Raw genomic sequence first — 21,285 nt, forward strand, 5'->3', positions numbered from 1 at the left:
TGTGCTTTTATAAACTACATATGTGAATGTGGCAGCGTGTTAAATATTGGCCATTGTCTCATAATGATTTCATAAAACTTCAACGTATATGAAAACGTGAATATAAAGAAAAGCACAAACAGTGCTTTGCAAGCTGAAATTTAAAGTAAAGAACATGTTAATTAAATATGCAAATAAAGGGAACTTTATTAAACCGTAAAGCAAGGAAGAGCCTTGCTCTATGATTAAACAATCTGGTGGACCATTTTATATGGGCACCAAAGTGAAAAAAAGAGGCAAAGTTCATGTTCAAAATGTTATTTTTTAGGTAACATGCATACCTCTGAAAAGTCATAATATTAGTATGTTGTGGTTCTATAGACGTCTGGTGTAACCATTTCGATCACTTTTAGTAGAAAATATTGCAAAATTTTCACGCTTAGTGTTTTAAACCAACTAGTAATGTAGACATGGCATTTTCTGGCAGGCAATAAGACACTACACCAGTCACAATGAGAAATTCTACATTCATATGTCATGCTACCACCATCAAAAATAAAATAGTGCTAGAAACAATGTAAAAGCTGAACCAGTTTCGAGTTTTGCCCCCTTCCCGGAAAAAAACGGTAACTCTATAAAAGTAATATTCATTTTGGTTTTACCCATATACACCGATGTGTGTTGGCACTGTATACAAAAAACAAAGGCATATTACTCGGGTGGGATTCGAACCCACGACCTTTGCATCTAGAGCAGTGTCAAAAGTAATTTATTGTCTTCTTCCATTGAACTGTGTACAGATTGTGACTGAAGTAAGACAACGCTCTTTTGTGACATTTTTTGTACCCACATACAACAGGGTTACAAGTAAATGTTCTTCAACTAAGCAAAAAATCCCCTTTAATGTGTGAAGAACTTGCTGGAGTCTCAAATTTTAAATCCATACCTATACCCCAAAACAAGTCTGTGTATAGTGTAGTCAGAAGAGAGAAAAAAGTATTACAACATTCTATTCAAATATTGGATGCATTTGTCCCAGAATATAATCATGAGGTGAAATCTAGAATATTCTTTTTCACAAGACAAAGTTTGGTATAATAAAAATAGAAGACTTCGGTAGTGCTTATATTCTTTGAGCCGAGCGAGAGCAAGCTCAACATGATGATGGTTATATTCTGCGATAGGAATTAAATGCATTCAATATTGTTTTTGTTTGTATAACTCACACATAGATCTTTGTCTTTTGATTTCCCCCAACTTTGGCCAAACTTTGTAAAAAACTCCAGTGCTTCACAAGCTGAATATTTTAATAAATACTACATAAAACTTGTATTCTCAGAATAATGCAAAGCCAAATTTGGCACATAAAATCGTGTGTGAGAGGCATTTGCCAATTTGATAAACACTCTATTGTGAGCAAAGATCCCCTTATAGAAACTGGCTTTGATTAAAAAACTAATCAACAACATTTCTGGTCATAAACATGGACTTCTGGACTTTCATTTTTGAGGGGGAAGGCATTTTCATTTCGCAAAGGGCACTTCTATCAGACAAGCTGAGCAAGTCTGTGTGAAAGTTTTGAAGCAACAAAGGCCATTACAACATTTCATGTACTGTATCTCTTTGGAACTTCTTTCCTTCATCCTACAATCTAGACTGTTTTAAGAAGAATATCAATTCCTAACTTCAGCTCCCCTGAGTTATTTTATTCTTTAATATTTACCCTCTTGTAGGAAGTGGCTTTTAGGCTTGTTTTTGGCAAGCTCGCCTAAACAAATTTATAAAAATTTCTTTAGTGTAATTCCAGGCCCAAGAACAAGTCAACCCTCCCCCACTTTCTGATGCTCATTCTAAGCATGATAAAATTAAAATAACACATAATTAGTTTCACTCTACACTTTATATTTCTCCTTAATAAAAGTCCCGTTTTCTTTTAAATTCTTTATGTTTGAAGAGATTAGATTAACATGTAAGTTTAAAACATTAATATGGCCACAACTCTCCACCACTCCAGAAACAAATCTCAGGAATTTACAAAATTTGCAAAATATACTTTCTGAATTTCTTAGAATTGATGCTGTACACTATAAATTATCATTTACACCATTATTATACATCAATTTACATTCATAATACAGATGCTTCAAACTCATTGTTCAATGGGCCATATTTTTGACCGTGTGAGGGCGCTCTCAATCACTTCCGGGGGTATATTCATTCATACCCAAAACAGTTTTTAAAGATTGGAACACATTACCACCACAGACATCTAATCCATCACAGACAATAAGACTTTTAAAGGAGCCGTTATAATCCACCTCTAAAGCAAATTGAAACTACGGCGCAACAAAAGTGACAGAACGCCTATTAATTTGTGCAGGGCGAATCGCGTGTACCCCGGAAGTGATAAAAATACTATTTATAGCGCCCTCGCGCTGTCAAAAATAAGGGGCATTGGCAAAAACTCTCATGGTAAATTTCATAGTTCTTGAACTTGTTTTAGGGTAAACCACTGCTCAAAGAAAGCATTGAAAAGGAGTAAGGGTGTCTGGGTTCCAGACTTCAACCCCTGACCTCCTCCCACTGGATCCCATGTGTCATTCTTAGTTAGTATAGGTGAGGAAGTCTCTTTTGAGTAGTGTTGGTTTTGGGTTCTAAAAAGAAATGGTGGTTGACAACTCAACGTTCCGATCAGTATATAATCTGATCGTCTTCAATAGGTTTCAATCTCAGCGACTAAGATCCGTAGGGTCATGATGTGTCCATACCACATTCTTTCACACTATCTCTTATCTCTTGGTCCATCCATTCTAAAGATCTTATCGACCTTCAAAGATTTTGGCCCAGGCTTGGACAGTTCAAGGTTCATTTATTTTCTTAAGGTTTGCTTCAGCTACCATATAGATTATTTCAGACTTCTCCTTTGGCTGTGTATAGATTTTGCAGTGGCTGTGGCTATCATTGCCATGTAGCGACAAGTAGACAAACACAGCAATGTAGATATACATTTTAGCTGTAGCCAAAGTCAACCAATCAGAAACTCAACTGGCTGTTTAAACGAAGATTCATTTTATGTGCTTGGCACAAAATTGTTAATAAAATTGTCTGTTGAAGCTGCTCTATGAAATTGGGCATCATTTATAAGTATGACATGCCCACATCATCGGTTACTAAGGTGAACAGAAGCCTATTGAAAATGCTTGGCGGGAACTATCTTTTGGTGCTTTATGCAAGAATCTATAGGATGACTGTCAGCATGTCTGGCAAACCCTTCAACAACCAGAGGGATACCAATCAAGAACATGGTGAAAACGCTGAAAGAAGATACAGGGTTAGAGACTAGCTGGCTGCATGATGGATTGTGATGTGTGGTGTGTGTATCATCGTGCTCCTCTCAAGTAACTTGGGTCAACGGAGCGGTTTCAGGAAGTTTGCTCATTGAGAAATTGATGCCACTCCGTTGTGAATTACATCTAAGTGCAGTCACAGCCAAAAACATCCCCCGACGGCCTCAAAGGAATGACACAGAGTGTGATCATTTATCTCTGATATTGTTCAAGGGATTGAACACCACCGCCTCGTGCGACATAATAAACAGTGGAAGATACGCCAAGAAGTCCAGAAGGTCCAGCGTCCCGTGCTCTCCAAACTTCTCCTTGACTTCCTCCAGATGTTCATCACTGACTCCTCCTGCTCTCAGTTCAATCAGGAGGCGGGGAACGGAGATACGATTTGTTGATTCATCCACACACCACTTGAACAGCTCCTGGGAAATAATAATAGTTAACAGTTTTCATATAGCGCAAAATTACAGTGAAGTCTCAAAAGCTTTTTTGGAAAGTCAAGAGAGAAAAACCAGGACAAAAATTACGACCAATATAGAAAGACACACAAAATGCATACAATGAAAAATATAAATTATTTCACAAAGAAGATGCGTCTTCAAAAAACACTTAAACTGTTCCAGAGAGTAGCTTTCTTTTATAATATTTGGGAGTGAAACTAGTAATATTTCTAATGTGCCATTTCTGTCATAAATGACACACCCTAGGATTCAACAAGCCTTTTGCAAGTTAGCTTTGAGTAAAGTCTTGTATTATGACATGCTCAATCACAAGTTACTGCTTACATTCAAATTCATCAGAATATAGAGACGGTTGCATCTTATCAGATGGTTGAAATTGTTTGAAAGGGAGTGTCAGCATGTGCATAGATTCCCTGATGTCGACAAGGGTTTTAATTAAATTGCTCACCTTGGCGCGATACATCTTCCAGTCCAACATCTGAAGATCAAACTTCTTAATGAGATTTCGAACCCATTTGCTATAAAAGAAACCGAAGTTATTGTTTATTAATAAAAACTGGTCATTGTAGCTGGCACAGGTTGAATTAAAAAGAGTTTACATACAAAATAAATATCAGGATTAAAACTGGATTTTTGAATTAATAGTGAATAATAATGTAGAGACATGGGAAGGAATCCTGTCCTCTAATTAAAAAAGACGAGCATTCGCCAAAATACAATTTAAAAAAATGCAATTTTAAGCCTAAAAAGTCTAAAATATAAAATAATCTCTTGTGTACAGGTACTGATTTTAATATACTCCAATACAAATACACTAAATACTCTGTACACAAAAAGTCATCATAAGGTCAGCACACATGAGACCCTGAATGTCATTACACATAGTTTACAACAATTTCATCCAAATAGAGCCCTACAAATCACAGTATTGCAGGTATACAATGATATTTTAAATATAAAACAATACTTACAGATATATCAAATGACCCTACTGCTCCCATATGATTTTGGAACATGGCCAGATCCATGATCCCTACAAATAATTATAGCAAAATACAGGGAGAACTTACGGTGCTCTCTCATGTATATAAAGCTACAATGGAAAAAGAGCATTATCTACATGTGATGACCCCAAAGTAATTCTTTTACAATGAATTCGACAGTTGAACACTGAGGGCGCTCTTGTGCTCTCTACAATTTTAATAATTATAGTGCATTTGTCAAACTTTTATACAATACTTACTCAATGGATGTGAGTTTCTGGGACAAAGCAGCCATCACTGAGAAGACTCTGAAGTCTGAGCCTTCCAGTATGTTGTAATTCGCAATCTCAAGAATCTACAAAACAAGAACAACCATATTGTTCACAAGAGTGACGTAATTCCACTAGAGGCCACACCACTTCACACAAACTGGCTCGACCATAGAGTTATATATAAGAACTAGAGGGCGCACTGGCCTGTATACGAGCCGGCATGCGCGCAGGCGGCCATTGTCTAAGTTGACAAAACAGCCATCTCACAGCGTGTGTTTGTGCGGCCATTTTGTAAGTTGAACAAACAGCATCGCGTGAGCGTTAAATAAAAAAAACCTCAAACGTGTATTTCATATTCAATGCGCGTACAGAATGGCATGCTTGTCATCTTGCGGTCCCGTCGCGTTTGTGCAAGCAGCATATCCAGTGCGCCCTTTAGTTCTTATATATAACTCTATGGGCTCCACTGATTACCAGAACCAGACTAAAACAAAACTAACATCTATTAAGTCGTTAGTCAGTACCTACTGCTAAAACATAAGATTGGAACTGTCTCTAGCCATTGGGCTAGCTTGGTTGTCTTGTGGTAAGACATCTTGTAATTTTTAACATTTGTATTTTTTATGAATCTCTGTATTTTAAACTTAATTCAGCTTGTAGCTGCGATGTTTGAAAGTGTTTTAATAAACCAATAAAAATAATTTAACAAAATTAAAAATCTGCTCTAGCAAGGCAATAAACGCGAGTTCTAATCCCTGTGTTTTTTTTCACAGAACATGGAAAGGACCGAACACGCAGTGGTAAAAACGCATCAATGTTAGGGTAAAAACAAATTTTGTTTATCCCTTACGCAAAACTAACATATTATATTAAAACAGAACTTGTTAAAAACACTTACCCTACAGATGTATTCTTCTTCTTTTTCAGTTAAGTTTTGAGTTCCAGTTATTCCTTTCAAAGCGATGAGTGTATCAAAGCATGATAGCAGTCCATCCCCATCCTCATCAACCTGTCAACAGAAAATCAGTTTAAACCTCAATTCTAAAAAAAAATTGTTTTGTTATATCTCATGGCAGACGCTTTTTATTATGCTATAGTGACCAACATCAGTTCTTTCAGGACTCTTTTACCACTACATTGTGTAAGTAATTTATTCTGGTGATGAAGCCAATGACTATCAGAAAAGCAAACTTAGGCCGTGTCCGAAACGACGACTTCGGCTACAGCTACGTCTAGATCAGCGCGTCTACCAGTGTTGAAGAATAGGCAGACGCGCGCGATCTAGCCGTAGCTGTAGCCGAAGTCGCCGTTTCGGACACGGCCTTAATCACTGTACTCCCAAATGGGGAGAAGACCAGGAAGGAAGTTTCAGTTTCAGATGTGGGAGAAAAACCCGAAATATTTATTCCAGGGACAACCACGTAGTCAGGTAGGAACTGAAAATACAATTCACATAGTGCCACAAAGTAATTGGAACCCGGGTCCAAGAGTTGGAAGCCTACTCACCGTATCAAATGCAAGTCTGTACATCTTTAACTTGTCTGGTTTAAGGATACAAAATTGAGCTAACCATCCATCTGTAAAAAAAACGAGACAAGGACGCAGGTGATAACAAATACAAATGTTGGCAATATTGTGCATCATCATGTCGGTTTTAAGGCCATTGTCCAGTCTGTTCTGGGTTGGCCTGCTTGCTCCATATGGCTATCCGCCACTTGACCCTGCCCGTCGCGTCCCTTGCATCAACTCCAAGCAGTTGCATGTCATTCGACAAACAGCTCTGCCACCTCTTGCGCAGTCGGCCAACCGGTGTGGGCCAACCCACAATTATGTACAAATAAGTGCATTTCAAACCAGATTTCTTTATATTCTGCCACAGTACATGAACCAAATGTATTCAATATTTATCTCTTAACTCACACACAGATCCTCAGTTGAATCAAAATTTCCATGTGGGAGTATGCAGGTTAGGTTTGCAGAAGCACTATTTGTAAATCTCTTTTGAGTTGGTTCTGAGTGTTGGTTCTGAGAAGAACTGGTGGTTGACAACTCAACTTTTCAATCAGTATGCTCTGATCGTAACATTGGGTCGTAAACAAACGGTTCTTTTAAGGACCAACACTACTCAAAACTGGTGTACACATGGTGTTACCGCAATCCAGCCACTTATCACAGATCCTTGTCGAATTTCAACAGGCATATTATTTTTTACATTTCTTACGTACCCTGAGGGAACCTTTCAGTCAGTGAGAATACTTATTTTCAAAGGTGCCCAGTTTTAAAACACCCATTAATTTTGTTTATATATAGTAACAATAAAAACCTGAGAAAAATAATTCAAGTTACACGAACGCAATAAAAGTTATTGCAATCTGGAACAGCCAGTGCATGCGAGATCTGCAAAGATTGCTTTTCGCTTATACTTACATTCCTTGAAGCTGTCCGCCTGTTCTAGTTTGGCCACAGGTATCGGCTGTCTGCTTCTCAACTTCTCATACATCAAGAGAGCTTTCCTCTGCCTCTCATCAGCAAGTCTCTGTCTCTCAAGCTCCAGGGCATAAGACATGTCTTTCTCGATGGGCGACCTCCGCAAAGGGGGCGAGGAAGGAGAGGCTGGAATGGGGCTGGAAGGCGGGGTGGATTCGGCGGGCTCTGGGGTTGCTTGGTCTGGCTCCGGGGAGTCTGCAGGAGGAGCTTCACTTATCTCAGATTCAGCTGAGGGGAAATATCAACAAAATTTAATACTTCAACTCCATTTTATTCAGAGATAATATTCAGATTTAAATTTGGTTGGTTTAAATTTATCTTTGCTAATGAAATACTACAATGGGAGTTTTGCCCACTGCCATAATGATTTAATTTAAAAGTCAAAAGTATTAATTTTATATAAATTGTAACAAGTTACTCTTTTTTTCTTGTGAAGTGTGCAGGAAATGGGTGGGACCCGGGTTTGATCCTGGTTTGGGTTTCAATTTTGTTCTTCCAAAAATTATTATAAAAACTTGCAAAAATAACAAACAGTTACTTTTTTTTTTTTTGAGAATTTTGTTTTAGTCATGTATTTGATTCTAGGAAAAAAATAGGAGCATCTATCCAGCTCAGACCTAACCTACATTTACATATGTTGTAGGATTTAATAGAATTTTCAGGTTATTTAATCACATTTTTTTCTGAAAACAATCATAAATCAGCAAGAAAGAATTTCATGCCTGTTGTTACCAAATCCCCTTTAAACTATCTGTGACTTAAATAATTCAAATTTGAACAATATTTATAGAGGTGGCCCACTTTTCGACACAAGGACAATGATAAACATCATCTCACTAGATGATATCTCTGTTCCTAGCACAATATTTCTTTGACAATAATTTTTTTTAAATGACTTTACTGTAAGAAGTAACAATAAATACTAAAAAAATAGTAAACTTGCGGGTATAACCATGTATAAGATCTCTTTTGAGGGAGTGTTGGCTCTGAAAAGAGCTGCTGTGGTCTCACGCAAGATGTAAATGCGCATGACAAGTAGAATAGCTCCCCAGGAGCTTTTCTACTTGTCATGCACTTTACGATTGTGGTACTGTTTGTACACACACAAGAACACAGCTCTCTTTACTAGGGGCATCCCACACATAAACAAACGTGTACCATGTGTATCATGTACATTTTTTCACAGTTGTCATTTTCTCTTGCTCCAAATCATGTTCTGGTAACTGAATATGTATGAAGTATAGTAAAACAAATATAGCATGGTTTATTTCGAATGACTAGTCGCTCTGAAACCATGTTATATTTGTATATTACATCCGACATAAAAAGGGGAAAAGTATCCACGAAGGGAGTTTTTTTCCAATTTGTTCATCAGAACATGAAAAGAGTTGGCAGCTCTGCAAGATGGCTATTGTAAGTAAACACTTTCTTACATTCTTCGGGCTCCGGTTCTGAGACAACTGGAAGGGGTGGTAGCTCTAAAAAGTTGAGAAAAAAAAATGACATTCACTAGACAGTTCAAAACAAACTATACTACTTAGAAAATGATGTGCAAACTGTGGGTGAAAAAACCTCTCTTCAGCGTGCTTCATTCTTGTACACTTAAAGGAACGTTACAGAATTGGTACGAAACAAAAATCGTAAAGATCACAGATTTACATAAAACTTACACGGTCTAATGATGATGATAGTAGAAAACATCCCTTGAAATATTTCTGTCTGAAATTTCATATTTGATGAGAAATAAGTAATATAATTTCGCGCTTGAAGTTTATCGCTAAGTGAGCGTTTTGTTCATTTTTGTTTTGGCATCAATGCAATGCAAAATTTGTTATCGGTTTTTCACTATTCTTTTGTGACCCAGATGGCCGATCGATCTAAAATTTCTACAGGTTTGTCAGTTAATGTATATGGTGGATTACATAAAATGCTTATGCATGCCAGCAACTTTTTTTGCTAGCAAAACCAATTCTGTAATGTTCCTTTAAGCCGTATCCAAATTGGCGGCTACAGCTACAGCTAAGACTGTTGCTAAGGATATCCCATACTTCAATGCATGATGATGCGGTGAACCAGCCAAAGCCATAGCTGTAGCCGCATATTCAAACATGGCCTTAGACCCTTCTCAAGCTGTGACCATAACCATAACTAGTTGAGCATTGTACAACCCAAATGTCTTTAGCATGATAAGGGTCTGCTACAAATTCAAACAAAAAAAACCACTGCAAAGCAAGGTAAACATATTTCAATACGACAGCAATTTACAATCCGTGCATCAAATACATGCATAGCATGACGTTCCGGGACCAATCTCATAAAGCCAGTGGTTTGGATGCAATCCTTTCCTGCTTTTGGAACGGCTCTGAGCAAAGTTTCTTCTTCAACCCCTGCTTACCATAAGCAAGTAACTTTCCATGCCAGTGGTTCTTGTAACGCAACAATGCAAATCTATTGTGTGCCCACACATTCGCTACCAGAATTAGTACCAATAAACGCTGTCCTTCAGTTAGCAGAAAACTTCTGCTTAAAGGCTTTTATAAAATTGGCCCCTGGGGTCTCTTCTGGTTGCTGTTAACGCTCAAGCAGAATCTTAGTTACTTATCCTGTCCTTCCATAAGGATGACAACGAGTTAGGATTATGCAAAACACCCTCAACAATTTTTTTTAAAGATGCTATGTCAGATTTTTGACCCTAAACATTAAAAAATTGATTTCTTTTGAGTGAATAGTATTTCAACTTTTACTTTTAATGGTCAGGAACCATGACAATTTTTTTTAAACGTTTCTTATAAAACACATAAGAATTGGTCACGTGATATATTGTCAGGATCCCGACAAAAACTAATTTTGAGCACTTTATTTCACTGCTACTCATAATTGGCGGACTTTTTCGAGCAATGGCTCAAATGAAAGCTTGTAACTTTCTCGACCCCCATCAAAATACCTATTGAATTTTAAATCAAAATTTTGGGTCAAATCGGCCAAAAATCTGACATAGCATCTTTAAGCACTAATACTCTAAAAAACTGGACCCTATGTTTTTGTTATCAAGTTAATGCCCACAAAGTAGTTCGGTTTTAAAAACATATACATGTATAATCTATTAACTCTTTGAAGCCAGAGTCTTAGCTCAGGCAAACCATCATCCTAAAATGCAGTCGCCGATTGGTTTGGTCATCGCAAGGTCAACTTGAGGACTGCTTTTGGTGTAGTTAATTAGCTTTATTATTTGTTAATTAGATCATTATTTTATTAATCGATGGCTCTTAGGTTTAATGATTACTTACATGCTGACAAAAATGAGTAATACAACAATTATTTGATCAAAGTGCAAACAGTTTCACCCCACCATGATTTTGAATGCGAAAATATGGCGGACAGGAGAGGCGTGTGAAAGTGTGCTGGGCATTGTGCATGGGTTCATGATCATGATAGTCCTTTGAAATGTCATGTTGTTTTAAAACATTTCAAATATTTTAAAGGCAGGTCGCCTGATTCAGAAGGCTTGAAGGCCACTTCAAGGTATGGGCTACAATCAACTTTTTTTCCAGGGGCCGTTGCCACCTACTCTTTGGGCTGAAACAGGGATACCTCCTTTACAGTCCACGCGGATGTAGGCTTGGGTACCATCCATCAGAAGCCTGACTCGTAGAACAGAAAGCACTACCTTCCCAAATTTACAAGGCAATCATGGTTTTAAGTGTCTTGCTTAAGTACACAAGTGTCACGACCGGGACTCGAACCCACACTCTGCTGTGATCAAACACCAGAGCTCGAATCCGGTGCATCCGGTGATCTTAACCGCTGGGCCATGACACGCCACATGTAATTCTGAGGCGAGCTCAATTCATTGAGGGCATTTAACCCTTCTGAAGGTTAGATAATATCAGTGGTTTTGATTGGCAGTAACTTGAATTGAGGTTAATCACCTGTTAACCTGTTTTGAGCTGTTTTGTAAAAATGTGTTATTTATGCAATCAATATTGAACTATGGGTAATACAAACAGGAGTTAATGGGATACTTTGGCACTTAGTGGCAGCAGACATACATGTACCAGGGCCCAATTTCATTAGCCCTGCAAGATCAAAAACTTGCTAAGCACATACACAAATTGCTAAGCAGAAAAATGTTACCAGCCGAAATTCCATTAAGTTTACATTTGTTTTCACTTGGGTTAACTCATTTTTAGGTATGCAGTATTTTCTGCTAAGCAGCATTTCTGCTAACCAGCTTTATGAACTTGGGTCCTGGTCAATTTATGTCACTTAGGTATAATTCTGAGCATATTTCCGAGAGCAACGGATTTACCCAAGTCTGCTGCCATCTATTGTTCCCATTAATCTCACATTAAAGTGACACACTGCCTTGGATCGGTCGAGTTGGTCTATGAAAAGCGTTTGAAACCGGTTGTTATATATGATCCAAACATATGCCTCGAAAATGCATGTTTTCCTTAACACGGCACGCCATTTTGTGGAGCCAAGTTTTTGACTTCATAAAATGGGCGACTGTGTTAGTTCGCAAAGTAAAAGGAAACCCACGCAATTTCGAAGCCTAGTTGAGTTGATCATTATATTCTACTTTTTAAACATCTTTCTAACCATATGCTTTTCATAACAAATGGTTTAAATGCTTTTCATGGACCAACTCGACAGATACAAGGATCCCTTTAATAGCAGAATCAAAAATTATAGACAACACATCAATAATTAAAATGATAGTCGTGCTGATACAACTGTAAGGTTAACTCCAACCGGGTGGTCATGCTGTGGGTTATATTACCAAAGGTCATGCTTAGGGTCAAAGGTCAGCTGACTTACCGATAACCCGCTTGGGTCGGATTGGTTCTGGGGTCGGGGCTTTAATCACCTCTGGTTCTGATGAGCGATCATCCGCAGCAGAAAAAAGGGGATTATTTTGACAAATTTATTTCAATGATTTATTTTAATGCTGTATTTAATTAGACGAGTGCAAACAATAAGTGACTGATTCTGTTTCACTGAAAAATTGTTTCAGTAAATTTTAGATTAATAAAACTGTTGCTTTTTATCACATTTCCGAATTAATATTGCATAATCAGAACTGAGCCAATGTCAAAGCAAAAGGTGCTCTTTTATAATGGTAAGCTTGTGAACGAAAATTGACAAAAGCTGCTCAAGGCTGTTTCTGCCCATAAACAAAAAAGCTGGCAGTGGTTTATTTTGATGCTGTTTGCGTTTGTATTTTTGTGGAGTTACAAAAAACCTAGATTTCCGATGAAAAAAATGGAGAAATCACATCCCTGCACATATTTTGTGTAACTGCAACTTAGACTTACCAGGTGGAGTTGGAGGTGGGGGTGTAGGTGGCAGGACAACAGGAGGGGGTTCTGGTACTGGTGTGGGCTCCTTCACTGGGGTTCGGACCTTTTTCTGCACCTTCATCTTCTCCTTCTTTGGAGGTCTCTTGGGCTTGCCGGGCTTCTTCTTGGGCATTTCGATGGGGGGAGGGGTGGGTGTCTTAGGTGGAGGGGGTGTGGGCTCCATGGGCGGTGGTGGAGTGGGAGTAGGGGTGGGCACTGTCAGTAAATAATGGAACGGAATGAATGTAAATCTGTTTAGGTGAACTGTTTCACTAATTAATTCAAAACCATTTTTGTTGCAGAAAGTTTAACATTAGCAGAGTCAAGGGCTAATTAAATTGGCTCATTTTCCCCCCAGAAATTGTGACGCTAAGAAAGTTTGGGATGTCACCTTAGAACAATTGTAGTCATTGTTTCTAGGATTGTTATTTGCAATTTCTAAAACAGAGATGTAGTAAGTGCAGGACAATGCTAGGATTAATAACATAAAATGTCCATATGTAGCCAAGCACCTAATTTCTTCTGTGTGATTAAATTCAATTCCAAAACTTTGAAACTATTTCTGTGTAACACTGTATTGATAAAAGTGTGGATTATTGTTTTGTTTTTTATCTATGCTCAACTGTTGATTTGTTGTGAAGCTACACTCAACTGTTGATAATTGTTACAAACAAAAATGAATTGTTCAACTGGAAACATGAGTACATCAAACACAGCTTGAAATCATGTTCTTTTTTAATTTACAGGAACATTTTCCAGTTAAAATATTCACTTAATATAAGTATAACACAAACTGTAAAACTGTTCAAAACATTGAACTTGATAATGTTACAAGCATACATGTAGGTATGCATTCAAGTTTTGCAAGATAAGTTTGACCAAATGTCGTTTTACAAAGTACAAAAATTAAGCAAATTTGTATAAAAATGTTTAAAGCACCCTAGAAAAACAATTTCTTTCTGGCTTTGGGGAAGTAGTCCGAGAAAAGTCAGAGAATAGACTCTAAAGTGAGATTCCTGACTACAATTACTCGCCTTTGGCTTGTACTTTTGACTCTTGAATCTACACATTTCTTGTTCGTTCTCCTTGATTGTATCGATCTTATCAATAATTAACTCTATATTTCATAGTTTATAGGGAGGGGGGAACCCAGACAATCATGCAGGTACATGAAACTTAGGGACTGAAATCTGGACCCACAGAGGTTAAAGGCAGGCACAAGTCAAACATAGAGGGTTATAACAAAATATAAATTGACAAACCTTTAGGAGGAGGTGGAGTGGGCAGGCTTGGTCTCTCGCATATAGACGACTGTTGGACAGCAACTCTATCCACATCTGCAACGTCTGGTCTTAACGGCTCTTCTAAAGGGTAGGGATCCACCAATGTGCGTAGGCACCCGGGCACTCTTATAGCCTCCATTAATTTAGACATGTCCTCTATGGGTTCACAACTCTCTGAGGGTAGTAAGAAGCGTATGGAATACACATAGGTCATAGAGGTCAAGTGGATAGACTGCAGGATCTGCAACCACAAGGTTGTGGGTTCAAATCCCCAGCTAACTGCTAATTTCACAGTGACTAGCATCTAGTTACTGAATCACAATTTCTTGATTATGTGCAATTCATAATCGTAGACGACCAATGTTTGTGAGAGAGATTGGCTATGGCCAGCTTGGTATTTATATCCCCCTGTGGGAGTTTGCTGAGTTCCCTTGATGGGAAACAAATCAATACTGGGCCCAATTTCATAGCTCTGCGAACTGCTGAGGTCTGCGCTTGCAATCACAACCACCAGCTTACTGTCCAAGCGTCAAATTTCTGCGCTAGCTGTGCAAGGAAAATATTTATAATAATGTAAAGCCCAGTTCATACGAATGCAAAAGCAGAGCAAATTTTCACATCACATAGCTGTTTTCTCGGTGAATGTTTCGAAGCAGTTGAGCACAAGTCAACTAATGCAAATTATTCGTTGTGAATTTGTGAAGTCAAAACTTGCAGGAAGCCTATGAAGCGGGCTTTATCCTCGGAACAATCACCTACCAAAGACAACAGGCTCCAAAAACACAACATGGTCATTGTACATGTAGCCAGACTGGTCTACTTTACTGCTCTCCAGCGGACCCATGGCAATCTCCTTGTACTTCCTCCTCAGACGGCCGTCTTCATCGTCGTCAGTGTCGCCATGACCACGATCGACATCATCCTCAACATCCCCGCCAACGTCTTCAAAGTCTGCCAAGAAGCTGTGCATGTCCCAATCAGGGATGGACGGAGGACAGGGAGGATTCTCTAGCTTGTGAAGCTTCAGGGGTACTGTTGGAAGTACAAATTGATCAATCATTACTGAAAAGCATGAACAGTTTAAGTGTCGCACAGAGCAATTTGTTTATAGCGCCCTCCCGCAAATTGTTTACTTGTTAAATAATTAATTCTCTTATTCCTCTTTTTTCAATTACTGCTTTTGGGTCTAAATGTTTAACTTTTTGTTATGCTCTTGTATGCTATAATTTTGTTTTTGATTTCATGTTTAATTTCTACGCGTTAATGTTTAACTGATTAATTCCTGTTCACGTGTGCAGTTCAGTTTTTAACTGTCTGTGGACATTGTGTTTTGTGTTACAAAAAGTACCCAAATCTATGAAATTGGGCCCCATACAGGTATATTGACCACAGATACTTTTTCAATACTTTGTATATTGACCACAAATACATTTTTGTGCTTAACGCCAACAGTACATGTAAGACCATTTTAAGCTGTAAATTAATACCTTTGTTGTTTCTTTTCTGAAACTGCAAATAAAAATCAAAAAAAACTGCAGTCAAGCAGTTCACTCTTAAAAAAACATTGGTTCTAAAAGAGGAATGAGCTTATTAGATATTAAGCATGATATTTAATATGTATGTTAATTGATTAAAATGAAAATTAGCTGTTAATGAATTAGACACATAACAGAAGGATGAATAACATTCAAGGAAGTTAGTAAAACAAAACAAACATGAAACATGAAAACAAATAAAATGGTTCATGAAATTATGTATTTCATGATGCCACAAAAAATGCAAATACCACTTATAAAGTTCATGTGTTATACGTTTTCCCAGTCATTTCAATACAAATAAATTAAGTTGCCCTAACAAATAGTTCATCTTGTGCAAGATTCCCTATTACCAATATACAAAAAAACTGCAATCATCTATTATGTATGTCTAGGTTTTCCCAGTCAATTTCAATACAAATAAATTTATTTTGTGCCAGTTTCCCTATTTAAAACAATCAAACTTGGGTTTATAGTTTAACTACCCATTGTATACAATCTCGTTTTTCTGTTGTCTTTCTTGAGTTTTCTTGAAGACAGCAAAAGGTTCTCAAAGATGATCAGAACCGGTGACAAGATTAAACCCCTCAGGTTAATGAGAGACTCAAGATCAAAAATAGATAAAATTGTTAGGAACAAAAGAAAAAAGTTACACGTCTCCATAACCTCACAATCAAATGGTGTAAAGAGGACCATTTTAGAAATTCGGATGTTTACATTTTTTATACAGCGGCGGTCCGAAGGTTTACAATGCATATATATCCAAATTCTGCTTGCAGAAAAATGAAATGAACTTTTCAGTCCAAAGCCAATGTCCATTTTCGCTTTCCATAGTAAAATGGCACCGTGTTTTATATACCCTTCAAGTGTCAACATAAATAAAATGTTCAATGATATTATAAAATAAAAATATACCTAGCGAGTCATATAAAACGCAGTCATTGGATGGGAGCTATTATTTTAAGAACAAAATATTTCAAAAACAATATCCATTTCTAAGTACATGTACATGTAGGTCAATAGACCTTTATCACACTGTCACCATCTTGGTCATGTTCCCTGTTTCCAATAACAGCAAGGAATGCTAACATTCATTACGCATGGCACCAGATTATTCTTTTGTCCAGCCTCTGTTTGGTTACAATGAGTTGGAATGGAGTCAAATTAAGATGACCACACCGTGATAAAGGTCTATGGTGAAGGAATGGGGATGATTGATGAAGGCGTTCCTAGAGATATTTCAATGAAGTGTTTTTATGCCATCCAAGTTGAAATAAGCATGAACACCTTCATCAATCATTAATAAACATCATTAATGTGTTTATTTGAAAAGAAAAGAAAACAAAAAAGTGCATTCCTAAAGCCATAATGTGCGTATCACAGCAACCTTACCCCGTAGAGGCTCTGTATCCAAGGACTCGATGCCTGATGGTTGTGAGGCATTGAGGGTACAAACAAAATCACAAACAGTAATCAGTCAATGTTGCATAAAAGGTCACCTCTTGCAGTACACCATAGACCTTTTCCGCAAACAACCCATTGCACAAGTGCAAACTGTCGAATGAGGTTAATATCGGTCTACCCAGCTTAGCTACAAGCTAGCTAGGAATTTGATAAAATTCCCGCCTGTTGCACAGAGCTACACACAACCAATAGTTGCTAATTCAAAAATGAATTTCTCATTGCCTTTAAGATGGTTGACTTTACTATTTGTGGTATCCAGTATATCTATTCTTGTAATAATCATAACAACTTTTTATATATAGTGCTTTTCACACCGGAAGGGTGCTCAAAGGGCCTACAACATTATTACCCCTGCAGCCAATTTCACGAAACTTTACGCAACTGCGTAAGTCCACTTGCGCACTGATTATGGCGCAACTTACGCCATAAACGTTGCGCAAGTGGACTTCCACAGTTGCAAAAAGTTTCGTGTAAATCGGCTGCTGGTCTCTGGGCCATTTAATTCATTCCCTTAAACCATCTCAGCTCCCTGTGCAATATTATATTATTGGCTACTCTGCTTAATCAATTACAAGAACCATTTCTGCCCCACTCCTGGGTGGAGAGAAGCATGTAGTTAAGTGTCCTCCTTTTGGACACAAGTATCATGACTCTCGAACCCACACTCTACTGAACAGAATCATAAGAGCTTGAGTTGGGTGCTCTCCTCTCTTGTACCACCCACGTATGAAATTAAACAAGAAACATTGCACTACATGTATAGACCAATCCGACGAAACAAAATGGGTACTCCCTCTATTGAAAATTACCAACTGTGGTGTCTTTTTGTGCACAATCTAGGCATTGAAGACACCGCAGCAAATGGCGCGCGGTGCTCAACACTTGCGTGCCCTGCTGCGCGTCGGATTGGTTTATAGGAACTTGTACCAACTGTCAGCTTACAAGGAGTCAAGTTCACTGGCTGGTACAAGAATATGGCACTGTAAACTTGAGCTATCAATGTTTTAACCTTGAGTCATGGTAAATATGAATTTTAAAGGAACATCACAGAATTGGTTTTGCTAACAAAACAGTTGCTGGCAGTGTAATCACTCTATGTTATCCACCATATACATAAACTGACAAACCTGTAGAAGTTTGAAATCGTTTTCTTTCCAATTCTGTAATGTTCCTTTAAATTAATGAACAGTTGATTGAATTTGCCGACCAGCTCAAGATAACCTTTTGCCATGGTAACATATCTCATTAAAAGATGCTGCAATACTAATAATGTAATTAACAATAAAAAAACCCATAAAAAAACAAAAACAACAAGAATACAAAACGGGAAAAAATTAATAGGCATTTTGGCCCTCTCCTAATTATGAAACCACTAAGCAAGTCATCATCAAACCAAGACCAATTGAGAAGTTATCGATCAACATCCCCAATATTTTATTAACGGTCATCAGATAATGAGTTAGCTGGTAAAAAAAATTAAACACAGCTCACAGCCAGTATTTTTTTTTTTTTTTTAACTTGTATAGAAAGGCACAGACACAGTTCGGTAAACATCATCGACATTAATTCTCAGCTACATGAAGCTCTGCTTTTACGTAGAAAGAAACATCTGAGATTTTGGGAAAGTATTTTTACATTTCTAAAAATAATCTCCACCATGCATTACAAGTCAATTGATAATTTGGTGGCTGGGTGTCTGTTTGTGATGCTTAGTCATTCGGTGGTCAGAGCAATTCGCTCCCTCGGCTGTCGCTACGGTTGGAGGCAGTTTGATTAGTCATGCTACAAGTGGATCACTGATACACCACTCAACTGGTATCAAGCCCGTCAGGTATGCCTGGATGCTGGAAGTGAACTTGCTGTACCAAACTCAAAAACCGAAAACGATTTTGCTTGGAATTTACAAAAGAAAACCATGATGAATAATATGTGGTTGGGCTGCACTTATGGCATAGAGGTTCCTGGACAGTTGAAACGTTACAATGATGATCAGAATGAGTACCAGAACTGGAACCTGAATAATGAGGAAACAAGAAACAACACATGCATAACCATCAAGAAACTAGCTGGATATTGGGGTAATGCAAAGTGTAATGAGAAGAAGCCTTTCATGTGTGAGGGTAACATTTGCCTTAGTCGTCTTAGCTGCTTCGATGTCAACATCAAGGATTCAGATCATCAAGAGACACTCTACTGTCTGCTCGGCCACACCTTCAAGGAAACCATCATACAAAACCCCATACAGTGCTGCCTGGCCTGCTCCAAGGATCCCAACTGCCACTCCTTCAACCTGTCTGGGAAGATGTGTCAACTCAACAATGTCACCATCTCCCAGGTTGATGCTGACAAGTACTCGAAGCAGAACTGCGTCTACTATGAATACCAGTGAGTTACAGATTGTTATCTCTGGTTGATTGCTTCATTGTCTTCTGTTTTGCATGAAAAATACCTGAACCTACAAACTGACAGTCCAAAAAGCAATGTCTCTCTAGTAGATAAACAGTCCCATAAGAACACTTTCTTAAATCTCAAAATCGTTACAGTCTTGCTCACGACGAGACAATGAAAATGTTTTTTTCTTTTTTTTTCTTCTTCAGTTTTGTGAAATTTGAAAAAATGTTTCTTTACCAATTATTTATACAATGAACACCCAGCAGGGTGGATATGTGCGCATTACAAGTCTTATTATTATTATTATTATTAATGTTGAGAGGGTCTAGCACACTGTAGGTAGCGCTAACGTGGTGAAGGGGGGGGGGGGGCCCTTTGGCAGACATAAATATCAAATATCCTTGTGTCACTGCAGACCGGCGACGCTAATACCAACATACATTTTCAACCCTACCCCTCACCCCCACTGAAACAAGTTCGCCCAGGATTATCATTAACCACAGTTCGACAAAGTTTGCCCGAACTTTGTCTAGTCGACAAATAAGCTACATGTTATCAACTATATGGAACCAGCTAACTAGGCATTGCTGTGTTAATACACCATTTGTGTTGACAAGGCTTGACTAGAGTCGTTCAAACTACAACTTCTGTGCGCATTGCCTACAATGTAACTCAAACAGTCAATCATTAACTATTGTCCTTGCTCTTGGTTGTAATAAGGCGGACCTAAAATGAGGGTAATTTATCAAAAATTGGAGTATTGATCCTCACACATTTACCTTCCTTCAAAATAACAACCATAACAATAAAAATGCATGATATAACCAATGGTCTGCATATTAGGCATGATTACTATATCAAGGTTATAGTGAAGTTAGCTGCAGAAAATTTCACACAACTCATACCTACCAAGTTGGTATTTATTACAATTGTATACAACTCCACAGACAACGTTCATCATCTACATTTTATTCTCAGCTACATCAAGCTCTGCTATTGCTTGTATAGATACATCTAAGATTTCAGGAGAAAATATTTCAAAATCTTAAAATAATCACAGCCATGAATTTCAAAACATTTTATATGTTGGTGGCTGGGTGTCTGTTTGTGATGCTGAGTCAATCGGTCGTCAGAGCAATTTGCTCCCATGGCTGGAAGCAGTTTTGTCATTCATGCTACATGAAGGTCACTGATACACCACTCAACTGGTATCAAGCTCGTCAGGTATGCCTTGATGCTGGAAGTGACCTGGCTGTACCAAACTCAAAATCCGAAAACGATTTCATTTGGAATTTTCACAAGGAAATTCTGCAGAATTATGATAAAACAGTCAACATGTGGTTGGGCTGCACTTTTGGCAAGGAGGTTCCTGGACAGTCGAAATGCTACAATGATGATCAGAATGAGTACCACAACTGGAACCTGAATCTTGAAGACCCCAATAACAACACATGCATAACCATCAAGCAACTAGCTGGGTATTGGGGTGATGCAAACTGCTATGAGGAGAAGCTTTTCTTATGTGAACGTAACATTTGCCCTGGTCGTCTTCGCTGCTTCGCTGTCAACATCAAGGATTCAGAACATCAAGCCACACCCCACTGTCTGCTCGGCCACACCTTCAAGGAAACCTACATCCAAGACCCCACACAGTGCTGCCTGGCTTGCTCCAAAGATCCCAACTGCCACTCCTTCAACCTGTCAGGAAAGATGTGCCAACTCAACAATGTCACCATCTCCCAGG

General features: G+C 38.2%; 1 protein-coding gene across 6 annotated transcripts in view; it reads right to left on the reverse strand.

Annotated features, from left to right (window-relative positions):
* Window positions 1–2,361: 2,361 nt before the first annotated feature.
* LOC117291577 (titin-like) overlaps window positions 2,362–21,285 on the reverse strand; it is a 48,142-nt gene continuing 29,218 nt past the window's right edge. For 3 of the 6 annotated variants that reach the window (XM_033773389.1, XM_033773388.1, XM_033773385.1), the window contains 11 exons: window positions 14,911–15,183; window positions 14,131–14,325; window positions 12,845–13,084; window positions 12,348–12,404; window positions 8,960–9,004; window positions 7,467–7,754; window positions 6,546–6,616; window positions 5,938–6,048; window positions 5,028–5,122; window positions 4,233–4,302; window positions 2,362–3,745 (listed from right to left, as the gene is read on the reverse strand). In XM_033773389.1, coding sequence (XP_033629280.1) covers window positions 3,515–3,745; window positions 4,233–4,302; window positions 5,028–5,122; window positions 5,938–6,048; window positions 6,546–6,616; window positions 7,467–7,754; window positions 8,960–9,004; window positions 12,348–12,404; window positions 12,845–13,084; window positions 14,131–14,325; window positions 14,911–15,183 — 1,676 coding nt within the window. In that variant the 3' untranslated portion in view covers window positions 2,362–3,514. Of the gene's footprint in view, window positions 3,746–4,232; window positions 4,303–5,027; window positions 5,123–5,937; window positions 6,049–6,545; window positions 6,617–7,466; window positions 7,755–8,959; window positions 9,005–12,347; window positions 12,405–12,844; window positions 13,085–14,130; window positions 14,326–14,910; window positions 15,184–17,078; window positions 17,112–21,285 lie in introns of all 6 variants that reach the window. The other 3 variants (XM_033773386.1, XM_033773384.1, XM_033773387.1) reach the window with 2 other exon arrangements.

Source organism: Asterias rubens, chromosome 6 (genome assembly GCF_902459465.1).
Source record: "Asterias rubens chromosome 6, eAstRub1.3, whole genome shotgun sequence".
NCBI lineage: Eukaryota > Metazoa > Echinodermata > Asteroidea > Forcipulatida > Asteriidae > Asterias > Asterias rubens.